The 22,059-nt window shown below is 41.5% G+C and overlaps 1 protein-coding gene across 1 annotated transcript; it reads right to left on the reverse strand.

Moving 5' to 3' along the window:
• Positions 1-20,407: 20,407 nt before the first annotated feature.
• Positions 20,408-21,541, reverse strand: LOC139419669 (5-hydroxytryptamine receptor 4-like). The gene has a single exon (XM_071169655.1). It carries the CDS (start codon positions 21,539-21,541, stop codon positions 20,408-20,410), a length of 1,134 nt encoding a protein of 377 aa, XP_071025756.1.
• Positions 21,542-22,059: the final 518 nt, after the last annotated feature.

Here is a 22,059-nt window from a genome sequence, read left to right on the forward strand (position 1 = left end):
CCCACAAACTGTTATGGCCTACATAAAGCTGTCCCAACAGCAGTCCCAACACCTTACCACCTCTACACCTGGCTTTCAGCGTCGCCTTGTCTGGCAGCGAAATAGTTTATTCAGCCTCATTTACTGCCTTTTAAAGAAACATAGCTGATATGGCTGACTTGCTTAAACAAATGTGGTTTCTACTGACAATTGAGATGTGTAAACTATGGCGTAAGGGGACGACCAGCAGATAAGAGGCAGTCCGTAATTTCGATTAAGAAATTAATGAGCGAGCAACGATGGACATAGTCAATATAACTATTTGTTCAGCACCTTTGAAATGTACAGCAACAGAATTCAGAAATATGGGCCGTTCTTACAGTGTTCTCCCTGTACACCAAGTCAGAACCGTAGTATAAATCTATGGGAAATATAAACAGACAATGAAATCTCTTACAATATTCAATGATTACATTTCTCTAAAACAGGTTATGGCTACATGTGTACCACCAAGTTAGAACAGTAGGCAAAATTAAGAGGTGAAAATAGACCAAATTATTGGGGTGAGGCACATTGAACGCCGTTTGGGTCTTTGCGTGTCACAAGAGATACACGTCATAACACTATTTGACACATTAAATAAGCTTTCATTTGACACGTCAAACAACACAATTCTATGACAGAATGTTGTATGTGCTGAATTTGCACGTGCAAGCCAAGCGCCACCACTACTATCAGTAGCACTGTCAAAGCTGTATAAAAAAAAGTTGTCAAACGAGACCGGACCAGGAACGATGTGTTTACAATACAGCGTTGGTGTCAATAGACCAAATTATTAGGGTGAGGCACATGGGAAACTAACATCTTACTACACATCATGCACGTATTATTACTTTCTTAGCTACAGTATATATATATATCTCCCTTGCATATTACATAATTTATGCAGCAGCATACAAGACATTTTTGGACTCACCTTGTGAAGCGGTCCTTTGTGGGCAAATTTTGTCATCAAAGTCTGGCATTCTCTGGATTAAGGGTGGGAACTCAGGGAAAAAAACCCACACAACTACTCCATTGAATAGCAGGCTAACGTTAGTGGTTGCTTTGCAATGCTTGCAGTTAGCCTCTGATTCCTTCCAAACGACCCATTGTTGAATTTGCGATTTTCAACTTCATTATAATTTCTCTTCATTATTTCTCTTCATATGACAAGGATTAAAAAAGGATTTGCCAGTAGATTGTGGTCTTGATTCATGATGATGACTGCTCACTTAGACATTAAAAGTAAGATGTTGACATGATCAGTACTATCAAAGCTATTGTACATATAACGTGAGTTGACATCATTGTATCTGTGGCCTTCTTGGAAGTCCTTCTTGGAAGGACACTTGTAATGTAACTCTATGGCCGGACTCAAAGGGCTGAAATGTTGGATGTCTACACTTACTAAGGACTTAAACTTGCCGATGACGTACTGTCCCTGTGAGTGACAGAACACTGCGACAATCACGGCGCAAAGCTCCTATTTTCTGCTGACTTGCCCCACCACCACCACCACCACCACAGAAAGCACTGAGCTAGGCTGAAGCCCCTGCATTTTGGTGCTGCCTTACTCTAGAAAACAAAAAGGAGACCATGTGTGTATGCAGCTCTATTAGCTGAATGATATATTTTTTAAATGATTTGTGACACGTATGAATGCCAAAATAAACATGCCTTAACAGGCAAGCCCCCAATTGTTTTGTTAATATATTTCATTTATTTTTGCTAAAAATGTGGGGCTCAAAACATGTGGAGCTCTACCCCACCTGTCCTGAATGATGGGTCGCCACTGCACACCAAATATGCATTTTAACTATTATTGTACTGTACCTGTCATTCCCAGCAGGTGTCACTATTGGCAGCTGCTATTTACCATTTACTGCAATGCCCTACCAGCTGCAATCCCTCACAATCACAATTCACTTCAAATTTCCATGATCACATCAAAGATGGCTTCTCTGACACCAATAGAGTAATAGTAGCACTACCAGAGTAGTATAACTACCACAGATGAGGGCAGAAAAGATGGTTCCTTGTCTCTGTGTGTTATACACTAATACTATACTAAGACACTATACACTATACATTAAGAACACCTTCCTAACATAGAGTTGGTTGTCTAGGTCTTAATTGAAAGGAAAAAACAAAAACCTGCAGACACTAGGACCTCCATGGAATGAGTTTGACAGCCCTGATCTACACTGATCGAAGTATATTTGATAAGTGACATCAATAAGGGATCATATATTTCACCTGTATTCACCTGGTTAGTCTCTGTCATGGATAGAGCAGGTGTTCATAATGTTTTGTACCCCCCCCCCCCCATAAATATTAAGACAAAGGATAGCACTAGACATAAATTATAGATTTGTGTCCCAAACGGCACCCTATTCCTTATATAGTGCACAACTTTTGACCAGAGCCCTACTGGGCTTATTGGGGGCTAGGGTGCCTTAAGTACTGTATGAGTCAGCCACTGAGTGAGGGGCCCAGCCAAAATCTCTGCCGAGCTGACAATAACAAAATGGCCATGCAAGCAATTACTCCAGACAAAGACTTCAGCTAAGAGGATGTAGAGAGGGAGAAAGAGAGACAGAGAGAGAGAGAGAGAAGAGAGCGAGAGAGAGTTTCAAGGTTCATTGTCATGTGCACTAGAATAGTGAAATGCCTTTCTTGCTTTCCCAACAATGAAGTAATCGATATCAGTAGTACTACATAAAAAAGTAAAGCAGGACAAAAAAGAAGAACATGAGAAAGTAAAGTGAGCTATATAAAGGGTCAGTTCCAGGGTCAGTGCCAGGACCATATATACAATGTGCAGGAATACTGGAGTGGTAGGGCCAGATGTGACTAGTCATCAGGATATAGTATATGATAAACAGAGTAGCAGCAGCATACAGTATATGATGATTGTATGTGTGTTTATGTATGTGTGTGTATGTGTGTGTGTTGAAGTGTGAGTGAGTGAGTGAGTGAGTGAGTGAGTGAGTGAGTGAGTATAGAGTCAGTGCAAAAATAAAATAGAAGGGTCAATGCAGATAGTCTGTATAGCCATTTTGTCAGCCATTTAGTAGTTTTAAAACTTAGGGATAGAAGGAGCATTTGGTGTCAGACTTGTTACTCCGGTATCGCAATTCACTTTTTACATTTTTTATTTTGAGGGGAGGGAACTCAGTCGAGGTCTCGGCTTACTGTTGTGAGTTAGAATAATAGAACAAGGTGCAATTTAGAAATTTGGTTGTGCAGTTTTTTTCTTGTTATGTCAGGCACCGATAGTTAGTCAATTAGCCCACGGCTGTGGATGTGGGTACCCAGACCAGCAAGCAACTGCAGCCCCTCATGATGAGTTCCAATTTTTTGTGGCCCCCATCCCCATCAAATTTGCCCATCCCTGGTCTATGGCTTCGGTGGCTGGAGTCTTTAACAATTTCCCGGGTCTTCCTTTCACACCGCCTGGGATGGAAACCTGGTCTTAGATCATTTCGTATTATTCTTTTTGTAAATCCGAGACACTGGTATTTATTAATTTTCAGATGTCCATCATCCATTTCATATGATATGTCACGATTTACAATTTGTGTGATATGTTACGAATTTGCAAAATGTACAATGTGTTACAAATTTGTTAAATTAATGATATGTTACAACTTGCAATTTGTTGTGGCTAACATTAGCTAGGTGGCTAATGCTAGAGTTAGCTAGCTGGCTAATGTTAGCTAGGCTCGGGGTTAGGGGTTAAGATTAGGAGTAAGGTTAAAGGGTTAATTAAGTAACTTTCTGTCCATACCAAACGTAACATATCATAATCATTTGAGTGTCCCAGATTAACGTTAACTATGTTACGTCTAGTCTATGAGACCAGATTGGATATTGAGGTCCTGGATTGCAGGAAATTCGGCCCCAGTGATGTACTGGGCCGCCCAAGGGTGGTGCAGTTGCCATCCCAACCAGTGATGCAGCCATTCAAGATTCTCTCAATGTTGCAGAGAGAGAGTGTGTTTGTGCGTGTGTGCGTACGCGTGGGGAGGGGGGGAGTCAGTCGGCATCTCAACTTACTGTTGTTATAGCATACTGTGGGTATCATAAGTATTCACCCCCCTTGGATTGTTTCACATTGTTGCATGACCAAGGTTGAAACAGATTTATCGTGATTTTCTTCATTGACACACACACAATACTCCTTAATGTGAAAGTGAAAAGATAATTCTACAATGTTAACAAATGAATACAAATTAAATAACTAAAATAGAGTTCTTGCAGAAGTCTACTCCCCTTTTGTTTAGGCAAGCCTAAATTAGATCAGGAGTCAAATTTAGCTTAACAAATCACACAATAAGTCATATTGACTCGCTCTGTGTGAAATAATAGAGGTTGACATGAGTTTTGCATGACTACCCCTCCCTCTGTCCCCCATACATACATCATCTGTAAGGTCCCTCAGTCAGTATTGAATTTCAAGCACAGATTCAACTACAACGACCAGGGACCTTTTCGAAAGCCTCAATAAGGGCAGTGATTGGTAGGTATATGGGTAACAATAACAAATCAGACATTGAATATCTCTTAAAGAATAGTCAAGTTAATAACTATGCTGTGGATGATGCATTAAACCACCCAGACACAATAAACAGCCATCCTTCTGAACCGAGTTGCAGGACAGGAGGGAAACTGCTCAGGGATGTCACCGAGAGGCCAATGGTGATGTTGAAACAGCTCCAGAGTTCAACGGCTGTGAAGGGAGAAAACTGAGGATGGATCAACGACATTGTAGTTACACCGCAAGAATGATCTAAGTGACAAAGTGAAAAGAACAATAAAAATACACGGAATATCAACATTCCAAAACATGCATCCTATTATGCAACAAGGCACTAAAGTAACACGGCAACAACAACAAAAACATGGCAAAGAAATACACGTTTCAATCTACATTTAAAGCCTTATGTTTGGGGCAGATTCAACACAACACATCACTGAGTAACTGCCTCCAAGCATGGCGGTAGATGCATCACGGTACGGGTATTGTTGTGATATGGGGGGGGAAGGTTAGTGTTAGGACATAGACAAACACACTTCCACACTCCATTCCCCCAGGGGGCAGCAGCAATCTTGTCTAAATGCTGCGCCTGCTTGATAAGGTGCTTCCAATTAAAGTGATCTGTCAGAGTGTTTTTGAGTTTTGGCATACCTTTATTTATTTTTTATTTTTTGTACGTATTTATGTTTTGTCATCCTCTGAAAAAATTATCATAAGCCTAGTTCGTATAGCCTAGTTGGTATCATCATTCCATTTAATTACGTCGCGGACATGTGGTTGTTGCTGAGGATCCTTAGAAACAGTTCTCAAAATAAATTAAAAAGAAATGTATCCTATTTAAAATGTTATGGAGATGAGCACAGACTAAGCTGCAACAGTTTGAACCTGACACATGGCCCAATACTTGGCTGTGTCATCACACTGTTCCATGGTTAGTGCAGGCAATAGAGGAGAGTATAGGCTACTATTGTTCGCTATTCTCCATATTATAATTATACAGTGCCTTGCGAAAGTATTTGGCCCCCTTGAACTTTGCGACCTTTTGCCACATTTCAGGCTTCAAACATAAAGATATAAAACTGTATTTTTTTGTGAAGAATCAACAACAAGTGGGACACAATCATGAAGTGGAACGACATTTATTGGATATTTAAAACTTTTTTAACAATTCAAAAACTGAAAAATTGGGCGTGCAAAATTATTCAGCCCCCTTAAGTTAATACTTTGTAGCGCCACCTTTTGCTGCGATTACAGCTGTAAGTCGCTTGGGGTATGTCTCTATCAGTTTTGCACATCGAGAGACTGACATTTTTTCCCATTCCTCCTTGCAAAACAGCTCGAGCTCAGTGAGGTTGGATGGAGAGCATTTGTGAACAGCAGTTTTCAGTTCTTTCCACAGATTCTCGATTGGATTCAGGTCTGGACTTTGACTTGGCCATTCTAACACCTGGATATGTTCATTTTTGAACCATTCCATTGTAGATTTTGCTTTATGTTTTGGATCATTGTCTTGTTGGAAGACAAATCTCCGTCCCAGTCTCAGGTCTTTTGCAGACTCCATCAGGTCTTCTTCCAGAATGGTCCTGTATTTGGCTCCATCCATCTTCCCATCAATTTTAACCATCTTCCCTGTCCCTGCTGAAGAAAAGCAGGCCCAAACCATGATGCTGCCACCACCATGTTTGACAGTGGGGATGGTGTGTTCAGCTGTGTTGCTTTTACGCCAAACATAACGTTTTGCATTGTTGCCAAAAAGTACAATTTTGGTTTCATCTGACCAGAGCACCTTCTTCCACATGTTTGCTTGTGGCAAACTTTAAACAACAGTTCTTTAGTAAACACATTTTCACATTGGTTAAACCATGTCACATTGGTTAGACATGTTGTGTTATGTGTGCTTTGCCATTGTCTTGCTTAGGTTCATTGTCATTTTCTCACTGTGGCATAACATGCCGTTTTTGAGCAGTGACAATATTATTTTCTACATTGTAAATTCAGTCCAGTCCCAGTTTATATCGGTATCAGTTTCCACATTTCCACAATTAAATACACAATCCACAGCCATACATGTAAATTGACCCCTGGTGAACATCTAGCATTTTTAATCTGTGATAAATCTGTCAGCACTGAAAGTAATACAACTCATATAAACCGGCCAGGAGTCAAATTAGGATTCATTTGAATGAATAATTTGCAATTATTACTAAACTCACATGCTACCCTTCTGACAAAGATATCAAGTGATACTCTCAAAATGATAAATGATGGATTTACAGTAATGATAAATATACTGCTAGACAATTTGGAACAACCCCTCACTTCCAATAGAAAGTGAAGTGAATCTGCTTACTTTAGATAATGCCATAGGAGTGCTCGTACAAAAATAACATGACTCAAAAGTGCAATAGGCTAACTCCACTCCAAGGTCTTTTTCACAAGGCACAAAACAGAAGAAACTCGGCTGAAATGGGAAGATACGTCTTCCCGTTGCACAATCTTTTGAAATGCTGCACCCCAATGAACAATCCCAACATACAATCCCTCTGCTTTTGAATGTGTGGATAGATTAAAAGGGATGAGAAGGAAACGATAAGTGTCAGTCATTAGTAATGATTAGATAAGAGGTAGAAGCTAAACAAATAGAGGACATCCAAAATCGATTAGAGTGGGGAGCTATGTGCTGTCCACTCAAATGGATTTTAATGAGCTTCATGCTATTATGGGTTTTATATAGACTAACTGTGTTGCACTCCTCTGGTCATGGAAAGTAAATGTTTAATGTTGGTGGTTGTTAGCAACGTTGCATCAAATCCTCTCTGCAGTGATTCTCAAATGATGCAGATATATGGACACAACACTCGATAGACAGGAAGACCAGCCTGATCGCCACAGATAGACAGCGATTTTGGAGTCTGGAAAGGTCTTGAGAACATCGATATAGGCCTTCTTCGGCACTCCAAAAAAATAAAAACATTACCCAGCACCGGGCGCCAACTCGTGGTGTTCGTGAGCCGAAGAGCGATGCTTAGAGCACTGTACCGCCGCAGTTCACAATGCTCTAGCAAGCCGCGAGAATACTTGAAACTTGAAAGTAATAGTCCTAACCTTTTAACCACTCAGAATGAATACCTACTGTAAACTTAACTCGTTGAGTTGTTTAGAATCAAGACAAATCTAAGTTTATTGGTCACGTGCACAGATTTGCAGAGGTTATCGCAGGTGAAGTGAAATGCTTGGGTTTCTCGCTCCAACAGACAGTTCAGTAATAAAATAAAACATTTAAAAAACTATACACATAACCCCCCCCAAAACAAGAAAGATATATCAGATTGAGTAGTGTAAGAGTGCAGAATATATATATATATATATATACAGTGCCTTGCGAAAGTATTCGGCCCCCTTGAACTTTGCGACCTTTTGCCACATTTCAGGCTTCAAACATAAAGATATAAAACTCTATTTTTTTGTGAAGAATCAACAACAAGTGGGACACAGTCTTGAAGTGGAACGACATTTATTGGATATTTCAAACTTTTTTAACAAATCAAAAACTGAAAAATTGGGCGTGCAAAATTATTCAGCCCCCTTAAGTTAATACTTTGTAGCGCCACCTTTTGCTGCGTTTACAGCTGTAAGTCGCTTGGGGTATGTCTCTATCAGTTTTGCACATCGAGAGACTGACATTTTTTCTCATTCCTCCTTGCAAAACAGCTCGAGCTCAGTGAGGTTGGATGGAGAGCATTTGTGAACAGCAGTTTTCAGTTCTTTCCACAGATTCTCGATTGGATTCAGGTCTGGACTTTGACTTGGCCATTCTAACACCTGGATATGTTTATTTTTGAACCATTCCATTGTAGATTTTGCTTTATGTTTTGGATCATTGTCTTGTTGGAAGACAAATCTCCGTCCCAGTCTCAGGTCTTTTGCAGACTCCATCAGGTTTTCTTCCAGAATGGTCCTGTATTTGGCTCCATCCATCTTCCCATCAATTTTAACCATCTTCCTTGTCCCTGCTGAAGAAAAGCAGGCCCAAACCATGATGCTGCCACCACCATGTTTGACAGTGGGGATGGTGTGTTCAGCTGTGTTGCTTTTACGCCAAACATAACGTTTTGCATTGTTGCCAAAAAGTTCAATTTTGGTTTCATCTGACCAGAGCACCTTCTTCCACATGTTTGGTGTGTCTCCCAGGTGGCTTGTGGCAAACTTTAAACTACACTTTTTATGGATATCTTTAAGAAATGGCTTTCTTCTTGCCACTCTTCCATAAAGGCCAGATTTGTGCAATATACGACTGATTGTTGTCCTATGGACAGAGTCTCCCACCTCAGCTGTAGATCTCTGCAGTTCATCCAGAGTGATCATGGGCCTCTTGGCTGCATCTCTGATCAGTCTTCTCCTTGTATGAGCTGAAAGGTTAGAGGGACGGCCAGGTCTTGGTAGATTTGCAGTGGTCTGATACTCCTTCCATTTCAATATTATCGCTTGCACAGTGCTCCTTGGGATGTTTAAAGCTTGGGAAATCTTTTTGTATCCAAATCCGACTTTAAACTTCACAACAGTATCTCGGACCTGCCTGGTGTGTTCCTTGTTCTTCATGATGCTCTCTGCGCTTTTAACGGACCTCTGAGACTATCACAGTGCAGGTGCATTTATACGGAGACTTGATTACACACAGGTGGATTGTATTTATCATCATTAGTCATTTAGGTCAACATTGGATCATTCAGAGATCCTCACTGAACTTCTGGAGAGAGTTTGCTGCACTGAAAGTAAAGGGGCTGAATAATTGTGCACGCCCAATTTTTCAGTTTTTGATTTGTTAAAAAAGTTTGAAATATCCAATAAATGTCGTTCCACTTCATGATTGTTGATTCTTCACAAAAAAATACAGTTTTATATCTTTATGTTTGAAGCCTGAAATGTGGCAAAAGGTCGCAAAGTTCAAGGGGGCCGAATACTTTCGCAAGGCACTGTATGTACACGAATCGTCCTACATTACCATGGGTAATATATTCTGCGTAAAAAGCTTTCCATACATACTTCTCTAACCCCAAAATGTGCCTAACCTATCTACATCAGATAATTTTTTTAATCTACCTGTTGGTGTTGAAACGGAGATGAATATGCATATATTTAGATGTCTTTCTTTCAATGAGCCCTATCGTCTGAGCCCGTTGTCTTGATGTATTCTAGTCTATCAACCAAATTCAAATTAAAGGTACACTGTTTTTAAAGGGATGGCTTAAGATAAATGTACTGAAAACCTTGCTGAATGAAAACTCCATGAGAAAATGAGTTGGCCAGCAAATGGGAGGGTTTTCAGTGGTTGAATTATATTTATTCAGAGCGAGCAAGGGAACCACACCTGAAAAGCCCGTTACGCACCTTCATAAGGTAAGTCTGAATACAAGGTTCTTCTATATGGAATTATTTTAAGGAGGTCATACCAAGGATCATTTTGCTCTTTGATTTGGAAATGTAAGACCCCTTGAAGTATAAAAAAAAAATATCAACAAATTATTGGATGAAAAAGTATTTTTGTCCCTACTGCTATTAGCCCATACAAACCCATTGAATAACATATTCACTACATGGAACAACAGATAGTTCCAAAAAATTATCAAAAGGAAGTGTGTTCTGAAGTGCCTCTGTTTTTACTATTTTCTACATTGTGGAATAATAGTGAAGACATCAAAACAATGAAATAACCCATACGGAATCATGTAGTAACCAAAAAAGTGTTTAACAAATCAAAATATATTTGAGATTTGAGATTCTTCAAAGCAGCCACCCTTTGCCTTGATGACAGTTTTCCACTCTCTTGGCAGTCTCTCAACCATATATTAACAGGTGTGCCTTGCTAAAAGTTCATTTCTGGAATTTCTTTCCTTCTTAATGCCTTTAAGCCAATCAGTTGTGTTGTGACAAGGTAGGGGTGGCTTACATAAGATAGCCCTATTTGGTAAAAGACCAAGTCTATATTATGGCAAGAACACCTCAAATAAGCATAGAGAAACGACAGTCCATCATTACTTTAAGACATGAAGATCAGTCAATCCAGAAAAAAATCACTTTGAAAGTTTCTTCAAGTACGGTCGCAAAAACCATCAGGCGCTATGATGAAAGTGGCTCTCATGAGGACTGCCACGGGAAAGGAAGACCCAGAGTTACCTCTGCTGCAGAGGATAAATTCATTAGAGTTAACTGCACCTCAGATTTCAGGCCATGAGTCCAAATTGGTGATTTTTGGTTCCAACCGCCGTGTCTTTGCGAGACGCAGAGGAGGTGAACGTATAATCTCTGCATGTGTGGTTCGCATCATGAAGCATGGAGGAGGAGGTGTGATGTGTGGGGGAGCTTTTCCGGTGACAAAGTCAGTGATTTTTTTAGAATTCAAGGCACACTTAACCAGCATGGCTAACACAGCAATCTGCAGCAATACACCATCCCATCTGGTCTGGGCTTAGTGGGACTATCATTTGTTTTTCAACAGGACAATGACCCAACACACCTCCAGGCTGTGTAAGGGCTATTTGACCAAGAAGGAGAGTGATGGAGTATTGCATCAGATGACCTGGCCTCCACTATCACCCAACCTCAAACCAATTGAGATGGTTTGGGATGAGTTTGACAGAAAAGTGAAGGAAAAGCAGCCAACAAGTGCTAAGCATATGTGGGAACTTCTTCAAGACAGTTTGAAAAGCATTCTAGCTGAAGCTGGTTGAGAGAATGCCAAGAGTGTGCAAAGCTGTCATCAAGGCAAAGGTGGCTACTTTGAAGACTCAAATCTAAAATGTATTTTGATTTGTTTAACGCTTTTTTGGTTAATACATGATTCCGTATGTGTTATTTCATAGTTTTGATGTATGAACAATTATTCTAACATGTAGAAAATAGTAAAAATAAAGAAAGACCCTTGAATGAGCAGGTGTGTCCAATTTTATGACTGGTACCGTACATGTTCCTGACAGTCTCACCTTTGCACAGAGGGGTCATATTAGTGTGTAGCCCAAGCGGTTTAGACACTACAAACAGAAGTTGGCGAGTCTTCTGACATAGTGGAAGTCGTAGAGCAAAACCATTGTGTTTGTGAGAGTCTCATCTCTCCATAGAGGGGTCAAAATAGTTTATAAGCCAAACCGTTCGGAGACTACAGACGATTTTGTGAGAAGACCAATTTTCGGGATGTCACTCTAACTGTAGTTGGAGTGCAGTATAACTGCAGTATGCTGCAATTACTGTGTCCAAAATACCACAGTCGACTGCAGTATTACTGCAGATTCAAAACTACAATCTTTTTTTGTAAGGTGCCATGACATACTTCATATGTAGGTGAATATCTCTGCAGGAATGACGACAGGATTGCCAGTGTTACTTTGTATCCAAATCAGTGGCCTGTGACAGTGCAAGGGTTTTGCCACTGTCTGGTGGTCAAGCATAGGCAGGGGCTCCCAGAAAGTAAAGGGATAAGCCACAAGAAAAAGGAGCGCGGTGCAAACAAAGAAGGCTTTTGAATAGAATTTTAACCCCCAGCTAAAACTTGGCCTTTCAAGGCAGTCTGCAGTTCTTTGGACCACAAAAATTTGGACATCCACCTGAGTTAGCAAACATTTTGAACAAAGCAAAACAAAACCTAGCTCTGTCAGAGCTCTACAGCGTTCCACTTTTAAACATCAAAACAAAAAGCGTATTAGTAGCAAGTAACATTAACAAAGCACAACAGTGAGAATCACAGACTTCCGCTCACCATAGACTGACTGTTCCCTGGACTGCTCTGCCTAGCTAGTAGAGTGAGATCTGCACACCTGAAAGGTATTGACCGGCTAACAAGCTAACGGCCAGACCCTAATCCGTTTCAGCTGTGGCTTGTTTGTCTAGTGGGGAGGTGTGGTACTGTAGCACGCATATGCACACAGGCATGCACACACTAATGCACACACGCACACACACATTTTAGTTTGTCCCACACTGAATCACACACACAGCCTTGAAAGAATGACATAATTCTGTTTTCAAACCCTCTGTTCTCCATTTTTTTCCCTGACTGGTTATAAATGTCAGCTAGCTAACTGAACTAGCTAACTAGATAGCTTGCTAGCTGCCTGGTAACCATGGTAATAGGAGTCTTCTTCTGATTACTGATTGGTTACGTTATCACAACGGCATACCATTTTTAGTAAACAATTGCCTACACTACTAACACTAACTACAACTAACACTAATAATACATTACTACTGTAGTTACGACATTGTGCATTCGGAAAGTATTCAGACCCCTTCCCTTTTCCCACATTTTGTTACATTACAGCCTTATTCTAAAATGGATTTAAAAAATAATAATCGTCATCAATCTACACACAATACCCCATATTGGAAAAGCGAAAAAGAGGTGTTAGACGTTTGTGCAAATTTATTACAAATAAAAACAGAAGTACTGTATTTACATAAGTATTCCATGCCATTTGCTATTGTTAGGTTCTAATGATCAAAGTATGAACTCGACGAACACTGTGAAAGCTTAAACCAAGGTAATTCATCCCAGAGGATCAAACAGCTGTACCGACAAAGACATGGTTCCACCAGTGGTGGTATAAATACCCCACTTTGTGCGGAGTCTCCTTCTTCTCACTAAACATTTCATCTTTTTTTGCTAGGCAGGAAACTAAGTGATGCGGGCAATTACCTGTTCCTTCTCCCTTAATGTGACATGACCGGACCTCGACCCCCTTCATCACTAATCCATGGATCTCTCCCGTTATCAATGACTGCCACCTGTGATCGTTTTCCCTACACTCAGTACATTCCAAGCTTAATTGCACCCACCTTCCTCCAACAGATAACCATTAACTTCTGGTGGAGACCCAAGAATATGGCACCCCTCATGTCTCTAGCATAACTAATGATTAATAATATTCAAAGTTTAGAAATTCGAACCCATCACAATGAGACTCGAAATTGAGCTCAGGTGCATCCTGTTTACATTGATCATCCTTGAGATGTTTCTACAACTTGATTGGAGTCCACCTGTGGTAAATTCAATTGATTGGACATAATTTGGAAAGGCACACACCTGTCTATATAAGGTCACACAGTTGACATTGCATGTCAGAGCAAAAACCAAGCCATGAGGTCGAAGGAATTTTCCTCAGAGCGCAGAGACAGGATTATGTCGAGGCACAGATCTGGGGAAGGGTACCAAAACATTTCTTCAGCATTTAAGGTCCCCAAGAACACAGCGGCCTCCATCATTCTTAAATGGATGAAGTTTGGAACCACCAAGTATCTTCCTAGAGTTGGTCGCCCGGCCAAACTGAACAATCGGGGGAGAAGGGCTTTGGTCAGGGAGGTGACCAAGAACCTGATGGTCACACTGACAGAGCTCCAGAGTTTCTGTGGAAATGGGAGAACCTTCCAGAAAGAAAACCATCTCTGCAGCACTCCACCAATCAGGCCTTTATGGAGAGTGGCCAGACGGAAGCCACTCCTCAGTAAAAGGCACATGGAGTTTGCCAAAATGCATGGTGGTGGCAGCATCATGCTGTGGGGATGTTTTTCAGTGGCAGGGTCTGGGAGACTAGTTATAATTGAGGGAAAGATACACTGAATAAAGTACAGAGAAATCCTTGATGAAAACCTGCTCCGGAGTGCTCAGGACCTGAGCGTGGGGGTGATGGTTCACCAACAGGTCAATGACCCTAAGTGCACAGCCAAGACAAAGCATTAGTGGCTTTGGACAAGTCTCTGAATGTCCTTGAGTGGCCCAGCTTGAGTGGCCCAGAGCTCAGACTTGAACCTGATCGAACATCGCTGGAGAGACCTGAAAATAGCTGTGCAGCAACACTCCCCTTCCAACCTGACAGAGCTTGAGAGGATCTGCAGAGAAGAATGGGAGAAACTCCCCAAATACAGGTGTGCCAAGCTTGTAGTGTCATACCCAAGAAGACCCAAGACTGTAATCGCTGTCAAAGGTGATTCAACAAAGTACTGAGTAAGTAAAGGGTCTGAATACTTATGTAAATGTGATATATCCAGGCTGAATCACATCCAGCCGTAATTTGGAGTCGGCTAGGGATAGGCTGTCATTGTAAATAAGAATTTGTTCTTAACTGACTTGTCTAGTGAAATCAAATTAAATTTCAAATGTATATGTATATTTTTCTGTTTTTATTTGTTGTAAATTAGAAAACATTTCTAAAAAGCCGTTTTTGCGTTTTCGTTATGGGGCATTGTGTGTAGATTGATGGGGGGGGAACAATTAAATACATTTTAGATTAAGGTTGTAACGTAACAAACAAGTGGAAAAAATCAAGGTGTCTGAATACTTTCCAAATGCACTGTACATGTCCATGGTGTAACCAAATGCAGTAAACCACTCATTATAATCTCACTAGTAATCCCTAAGGATTTAGTAAGATTTACATGTGACTTTACTGACTCATTTAACTGGTGCAACACAGCTGTAGGGTGGTAACCTACTGTGTTATAACATAAACTATTACCCAGTCTATGAGGTTCATCCCCCATCAGAGCTTGTTTTGATATTTCTTGCAGACTAAAACAGCCATAACAAATGATCCTCTATGAGCTGTGAGAACATATCAGCCATACTCATCAAACAGCCTATATAACCTTTCACAGGGAGAGAAGTTTAATTTTCCTTTTCCTTTTCCAAATCACCAATCCCATGCAGGGAGAACTGTTGTTATCACAATAATCATCCAAGCAAGGGCAGATTGGGAAGTCCAGGAGGACACGTGTTTTAACGCCTCTCAAAGGCTTCCCGCTGTGATGAAATGGGGTAGGGTCCTTTTTAGGGCAAGTTATAGGAAGAAACATTAGAATAATGGAACGATTTGATAATTTTCTAGTGAGAAGGTAAACCATATGGAGTTACACGTCAGGTTCTGTATTGGTTAACATGGGAAATGTGTATTCCTATTCTTCTCGTCTCCTTCACACAAGCCAGATCTCAAGACTCTTTGCCACAGATGAAGGATTGAGAAGCAAATCTGAAATATGTGTGTGTGATGTGCCTGTTTGCATGTGTGTGTGTGCATGTGTGTGCATGGGTTCTTCCTGTTGCACCTCCAGATGACTAATCCACCTGAGGTGTGTGTGAGATGTGAATCTCTCTGGGCGTAAACAGAAAGCACTCAGCATGACAAAGCTATGCTTCAAGTCACAATCTGTCTCTCTACTCCCCCTGGTTCTGCCATAAATATATATCTTGTAAAATTCAACTAAATGTTCCCAAAATGATATCACTCAGTATTCTGCTTGAAGGATATATTTTTTCTTGGCTGTTTCCAATGTTGGCCAGGATCTGATTTAGTAGTGGTTCATCTGGTCTCTAAAAGAAAGTGGAGACTCACTTTGTTAGAATAGAGAGAACGTTTGGGAGATGTGTTTTTGGACAAAGTACATAGAAGTACACAGGTGGAATTTCCTTTCTCATCTCGTTCTATTCCCTCTTTTCATTCTTCACATTGTTATTCACTGACACCCTCTCCTTCTCTTACTTGTTCTCTCCTTTTCCCCTGTCCCCTCTCTCTCTCTCCTCTTCTCCCACTCTCCTTCTCTCTCCTTGGCATGGACCTGAAGTCCATCCTCTCCCTTATTATTCTTATTTGGCACGGCCAGACTGGCTGGTGCCAGTGCTTGACCCTGTCTATCCAGTCACAGGGAGTAATCATTTCATAAGCACCATTTAATCAAAACATAACCATATTTCAGATTCTATTTTCGCCCCGGCTATTTCCTCGAACAAATATGTCCTGAGAGGCAATCTAAACCCAAGTGTTTATACCGTGTGTGTGTGCATGCGTGAGTGCATGTGTGTGTGTATCTGTGCATACTGCTTTATTACAGCAATCAATTTGAAACTAGTTAGTAATGGGTCCACACTTGGCAGTGGACACATCGCACATTCATGGCCAAGTCATAGAGAGACTATCCTCTTATTATAAACTAGTTGCGCCAAATTACTTCTGTGTGCTTCTCTCTTCTCTAATCAACACGATAGTCGGTAGTGAGAAGAACTCTATGCAAACAGAGTGTGGACAGTATCCTCATTATAAGGTGACTATATAAGATTATTAAAACTTTCATCAGAGTTGTGTACAAGGTTATTATAGTAAACTAAAACTGAAACGAAAACCAATCATGAAAAAAATACTTAGTAAACTGAAATAAAATAATTAACAAACCTCTTTGAAAAACTAAAACTATACTATACTATTATCTTTGACTCCAAAACAAACATTTTTTTAATTGATTTTTTATTTCACCTTCATTTAACCAGGTAGGCCAGTTGAGAACAAGTTCTCATTTACAACTGCAACCTGCCCAAGATAAAGCAAAGCAGTGCGAGACAAAAACAACAACACAGAGTTACACATGGAATAAACAAATGTACAGTCAATAACACAATAGAAAAAAAGTATATATACAGTGTGTGCAAATGGCGTGAGGAGGTAAGGCAATAAATAGGCCATAGTAGCGAAGTAATTACAATTCAGAAAATGAACACTGGAGTGATAGATGTGCAGATGATGATGTGCAAGTAGAAATACTGGTGTGCAAAAGAGCAAAAAAGTTAATAAAAACAATATGGGGATGAGGTAGGTAGATTGGATGGGCTATTTACAGATGGGCTGTGTACAGCTGCAGCGATCGGTTAGCTGCTCAGATAGCTGATGTTTAAAGTTAGTGAGGGAGATATAAGTCAACTTAAGCAATTTTTGCAATTAGTTCCAGTCATTGGCAGCAGAGAACTGGAAGGAAAGGTGGCCAAAGTGGGTATTGGCTTTGGGGATGACCAGTGAGATATACCTGCTGGAGCGCGTGCTACGGGTGGGTGTTGTTATGGTGACCAGTGAGCTAAGATAAGGCAGAGCTTTACCTAGCAAAGACTGAAAGATGACCAGGAGCCAGTGGGTCTGGCGACGAATATGTAGCGAGGGCCAGCCGACGAGAGCATACAGGTCGCAGTGGTGGGTGGTATATGGGGCAATGGTGACAAAATGGATGGCTGTGATAGACTACATCCAGTTTACTGAGTAGAGTGTTGGAGGCTATTTTGTAAATGACATCGCCAAAGTCGAGGATCGGTAGGATAGTCAGTTTTACGAGGATATGTTTGGCGACGTGAGTGAAGGAGTATTTTTTGTGAAATAGGAAGCCGATTCTAGATTTCATTTTGGATTGGGGATGTTTAATATGAGTCTGGAAGGAGAGTTTACAGTCTAGCCAGACACCTAGGTATTTGTAGTTCTCCACATATTCTAACTCAGAACCGTCCAGAATAGTGATGCTAGAAGGGCGGACGGGTGCGGGCAGCGATTGGTTGAAAAGCATGCATTTAGTTTTACTAGCGTTTAAGAGCAGTTGGAGGCCACGGAAGGAGTGTTGTATGGCATTGAAGCTTGTTGGAGGTTTGTTAACACAGTGTCCAAAGAAGGGCCAGATGTATACCGAATGGTGCCGTCTGCGTTGAGGTGGATCAGTGAATCACCCGCAGCAAGAGCGGCATTGTTTATATATTCAGAGAAAGGGGTTGGCCCAAGGCTTGAACCCTGTGGTACCCCATAGAGACTGCCAGAGGTCCTATGGGGTACAACAGGCCCTCCGTATTGACACACTTAACTCTATTTGAGAAGTAGTTGGTGAACCAGGCGAAGCAGTAATTTGAGAAACCAAGGCTGTTGAGTCTGCCGATAAGAATACGGTGATTGACAGAGTCGAAAGCCTTGGCCAGGTCGATGAAGATGGCTGCACAGTACTGTCTTTTATCGATGGCGGTTATGCTATCGTTTAATACCTTGAGCGTGGCTGAGGTGCACCCGTGACCAGCTCAGAAACCGGATTGCACAGCAGAGAAGGTACGGTGGGATTCGAAATGATCAATAATCTGTTTATTAACTTGGCTTTCGAATACTTTAGAAAGGCAGGGCAGGAGGGATATAGGTCTGTAACAGTTTGTGTCTCGAGTGTCACCCCCTTTGAAGAGGGGGATGACCGCAGCAGATTTCTTTAGGGATGTCGGACGATACAAAAGAGAGGTTGAACAGACTGGTAATAGGGTTTGCAACAATGGCTGCGGTTAATTTTAGAAAGAGAGGGTCCAGATTGTCTAGCCCATTTGATTTAAAATAAAATAAAACCCAGCATGAATTATGTTTAGTTTTAGTTTTAGTTCAAATTTGGCCAAAACTCTAAATGGGGTTTTCAAGCCTTTTTGATTATTTTCAAGCAACTGAATCTGGCGGGTTAATGTGGCCAGGAGATGGCGATGTTTCAAAAAGGCCTAGCTTGTGCATCACTGTCACTAGCGATCACCTACTAAAAGATCAAAAAACCTCTAGGTGGCTAACTTGAATTATTCTTATATGAAAATCACCATATTTTTTGCACCAGTCTCGACGCTATTCCTTTCAAATCCAAGTCACATTAAGATAAATCCCAAATGTGCGAAGAGACTGGTGAACCAACATGTCAAATTTGGCCTTCGTTAGCAACCAATCATATCCCACAACACTTTCCCCCTAGCCCTCCCCGGTACATTAGCACAAGCACAAAGCCATGCCTCGCAGTTGTGTGATTTGATGATGACAAATACTTTACTCAAGGTCAATCCCATAGAATTCTATGGTCAGCCCCACTAAGGGTAACTTTGAATCGTTATTGTACCAGGCTTATATGCGCTGTGAGCAATAGCCTGGGGACAAGGTTACATTAAGATTGACTTTATAATTTAAACTTTGCCTAACCTTAGCTCTCAAGAACCCAGGGATATACAGCCATAGGGTTCTAATTTGAACAATTGAACACAGAGGGGCCTACATGTACAACTGTACAGACGCTGTGCCTACAAGTTGATAATCACTGCGTTCAATACGGAAACTTCAGAAATTCTACTCTCATATCAGCCCAAAATTATTTTACAAATACATTTTAACACAGATTCCCACTGAGGTTTTTTGAGCTAATGGAAAATTGGGAGGGAACCAAAAAAAACTGGTCGGCCCAAAGCTGTGTTACACAAAATAAACTACTGTGGAAATCTGTGGTAAAACTGTAAGTGTATCTTTTTAATTTGTAAAGTTATTTTTGGAGTATAATCAAGTTGAGCATTCAGTCAAGGATCAATTGTTTCTAGATAGAGCATTTCACACTTGACCAAATCACCTCAGCTAACTGAAACTAAACTGAATTCAAAATCAAAATCAAAAAGAAATAGAAATACAAGAAAAATATCAAAAACTACAATAACCTTGGTTGTGTACATCATTATATATTATAATGACGTCAATCATCATAGAAAACCCAAACACTTAATCGAGTAACCAATTCAGACAAGCAGACATGACAATATATTTTGGATTGCTGAGGTTTTCAGAAATGCAAAAGAAGAGCCAGACATTGTATTTATTTACAAACTAGAACAACATTTGCTGAAGAGTAATTCACTTCTTTCTTTCTTAAATGTATTTTCTTTCTCTCTTTTTTTATGTATAACTGCTACCAAAATACAATGTTTATTTGCACCCAGTCATTTGAGTGTTTTGCAGTTCAATCTTGTGTTTATTTCAGTTTTGTCCCTCAGAAATGCACAGATTGTTTTAAATGTCAATTCCTTCATCAGTCAGGGGCTTAATTCTCTCTAATATAACAATAACAACTTCATCCCTTAAATTGTCCTCTACCTATACACAATTAGCCGGTATTGAAGCATTTTAAAAGTCTCAATCTCCTATTGGTTGTCTGTGTGTCCCGTTGCCCTCTTTCTTGGCGTGTGATAGGTCGATGCCACGTCCAGGTGTGGAGTGTTACAATTCTAGTCTCCTATTGGTTGACCTTGTGTTCGTTGCTCTCTTTTGATAAGTCCATACCCGGTGAGGAGCTCGACAGACATATCCGACATCCCATAATCATCATAAACGCCCTACGGAAGGATCTATTGAAGAACCCATACAAGAACGGGTTAAGCGACGAGTTAACGTACCCCAGCCACAGGAAAAACTCCCACACCTCCACCGCTGTGCTGTAGTCGATGAAGGGATCCACGATGTTGACGGTGAAGAAGGGAAGCCAGAAGAGTAGAAAGACCCCCATGATGATCCCCAGGGTCTTAGCTGCCTTCCTCTCCCTCCTCATGGCGTTGCGGTGCCTCTGCTTCTTGCTGGAGTCCTTGCCCACCCCGGCCGAAAACTGGCTCTCCATGGCGCTGATCTGCATGGCCTGCCGCTTGGCCGCCTTGTAGATCTTCCAGTAGGCCGCCAGCATGACACCCATGGGCAGGTAGAAGGCCACCAGGGAGGCCATGACGGCATAGACGCGGTTGACCAGGAAGACGCAGGCGTCCTCGGGCGGCATGGGCACCATGTTCACCCCGGCCTTGTGGAGGCCCAGCATGATGGGACCGAAGGAGATGAGTAACGGGACGGCCCAACAGACCACGATCAGGAAGGCTACCCGGCCCTGGGACATTTTCAGGTGGTAGACCAAGGGGTTACACACGGCATAGTAGCGGTCGAAGGCAATGCAGCTGAGGTGGAAGATGGATGCGGTGCACAGCATGACGTCCAGGCTGGAGTGGACCCGGCAGAAGAGGGCGCCGAAGAGCCAACAGCCCTCCACGGTACGCACCATGCTGTAGGGCATGACCACCAACCCCACCAGGCAGTCGGCCACCGCCAAGGACATGACGAACGAGTTGGTGGGCGACTGCAGCTGCTTGTAGTAAGCGATGGCCAAGACCACCAGGAAGTTGCCCACCACCGTGCACAAGATGCCTGCCGTAAAGAAGGCATACAGGATTACCCGGGACGCCTGGTGCCTCGACGACGTAGCGCAGAAGTTCTTCAGGTTGCCATGGAGAGAAGAAAGGTTGGCATCACCATCCAGATCCACGGGCCATCCCAAACTGGTATTATCCATGGCTTGGTCTTGTTCTGTCAAAATACACACAACATCCATGATGTGAACGTTTTGGCATGATTTAGCAGTATGGTCAGACAAAACAGAAAACACCCGCCCCTGTGAGCATTCCGTATGCTCAAACAATCTTACCAACACAAACAAACCACCCAGAATGATGTTGGTTCTGCTTAATCCATCCCTCTCCAAGGCACTTCATCGTTAGTTAAACCTTAAATTGTGTGTTTTTAGCCTGGCAGAAGAAGCTAATAGTTCTGGTGCCGGGTTCGGGTTCCTATCTGGACGGCAATCTCCCTGGTGATCTATCTGAGGAAAACCAGACGCTCTCTCTCTCTACAAGCCTCCCCAGCACAAAGGAAATGACAAATGAACGATGTTGGCAAATCTTATTCGAAACAATCAAACAGCGAGACACATCCCAGTAAACATGCTCACACTGGCATGATTAGCCCCATGTAATGCGCCTTTGCTATTTAATAGGAATTATTCCTTCTTTTTTTTATACAACTTAATTAAATGCATCAATTCAGTGGGTCATTCTCCGCAACAACTAAGAG

Source organism: Oncorhynchus clarkii, chromosome 10 (assembly GCF_045791955.1).
Source record: "Oncorhynchus clarkii lewisi isolate Uvic-CL-2024 chromosome 10, UVic_Ocla_1.0, whole genome shotgun sequence".
Taxonomy (NCBI): domain Eukaryota; kingdom Metazoa; phylum Chordata; class Actinopteri; order Salmoniformes; family Salmonidae; genus Oncorhynchus; species Oncorhynchus clarkii.

What these genes read in the sequence shown, in the direction of transcription:
- LOC139419669 (XM_071169655.1), bottom strand. Translation starts at nt 21,541, where the DNA reads ATGGATGTTGTGTGTATTTTGACAGAACAAGACCAAGCCATGGATAAT.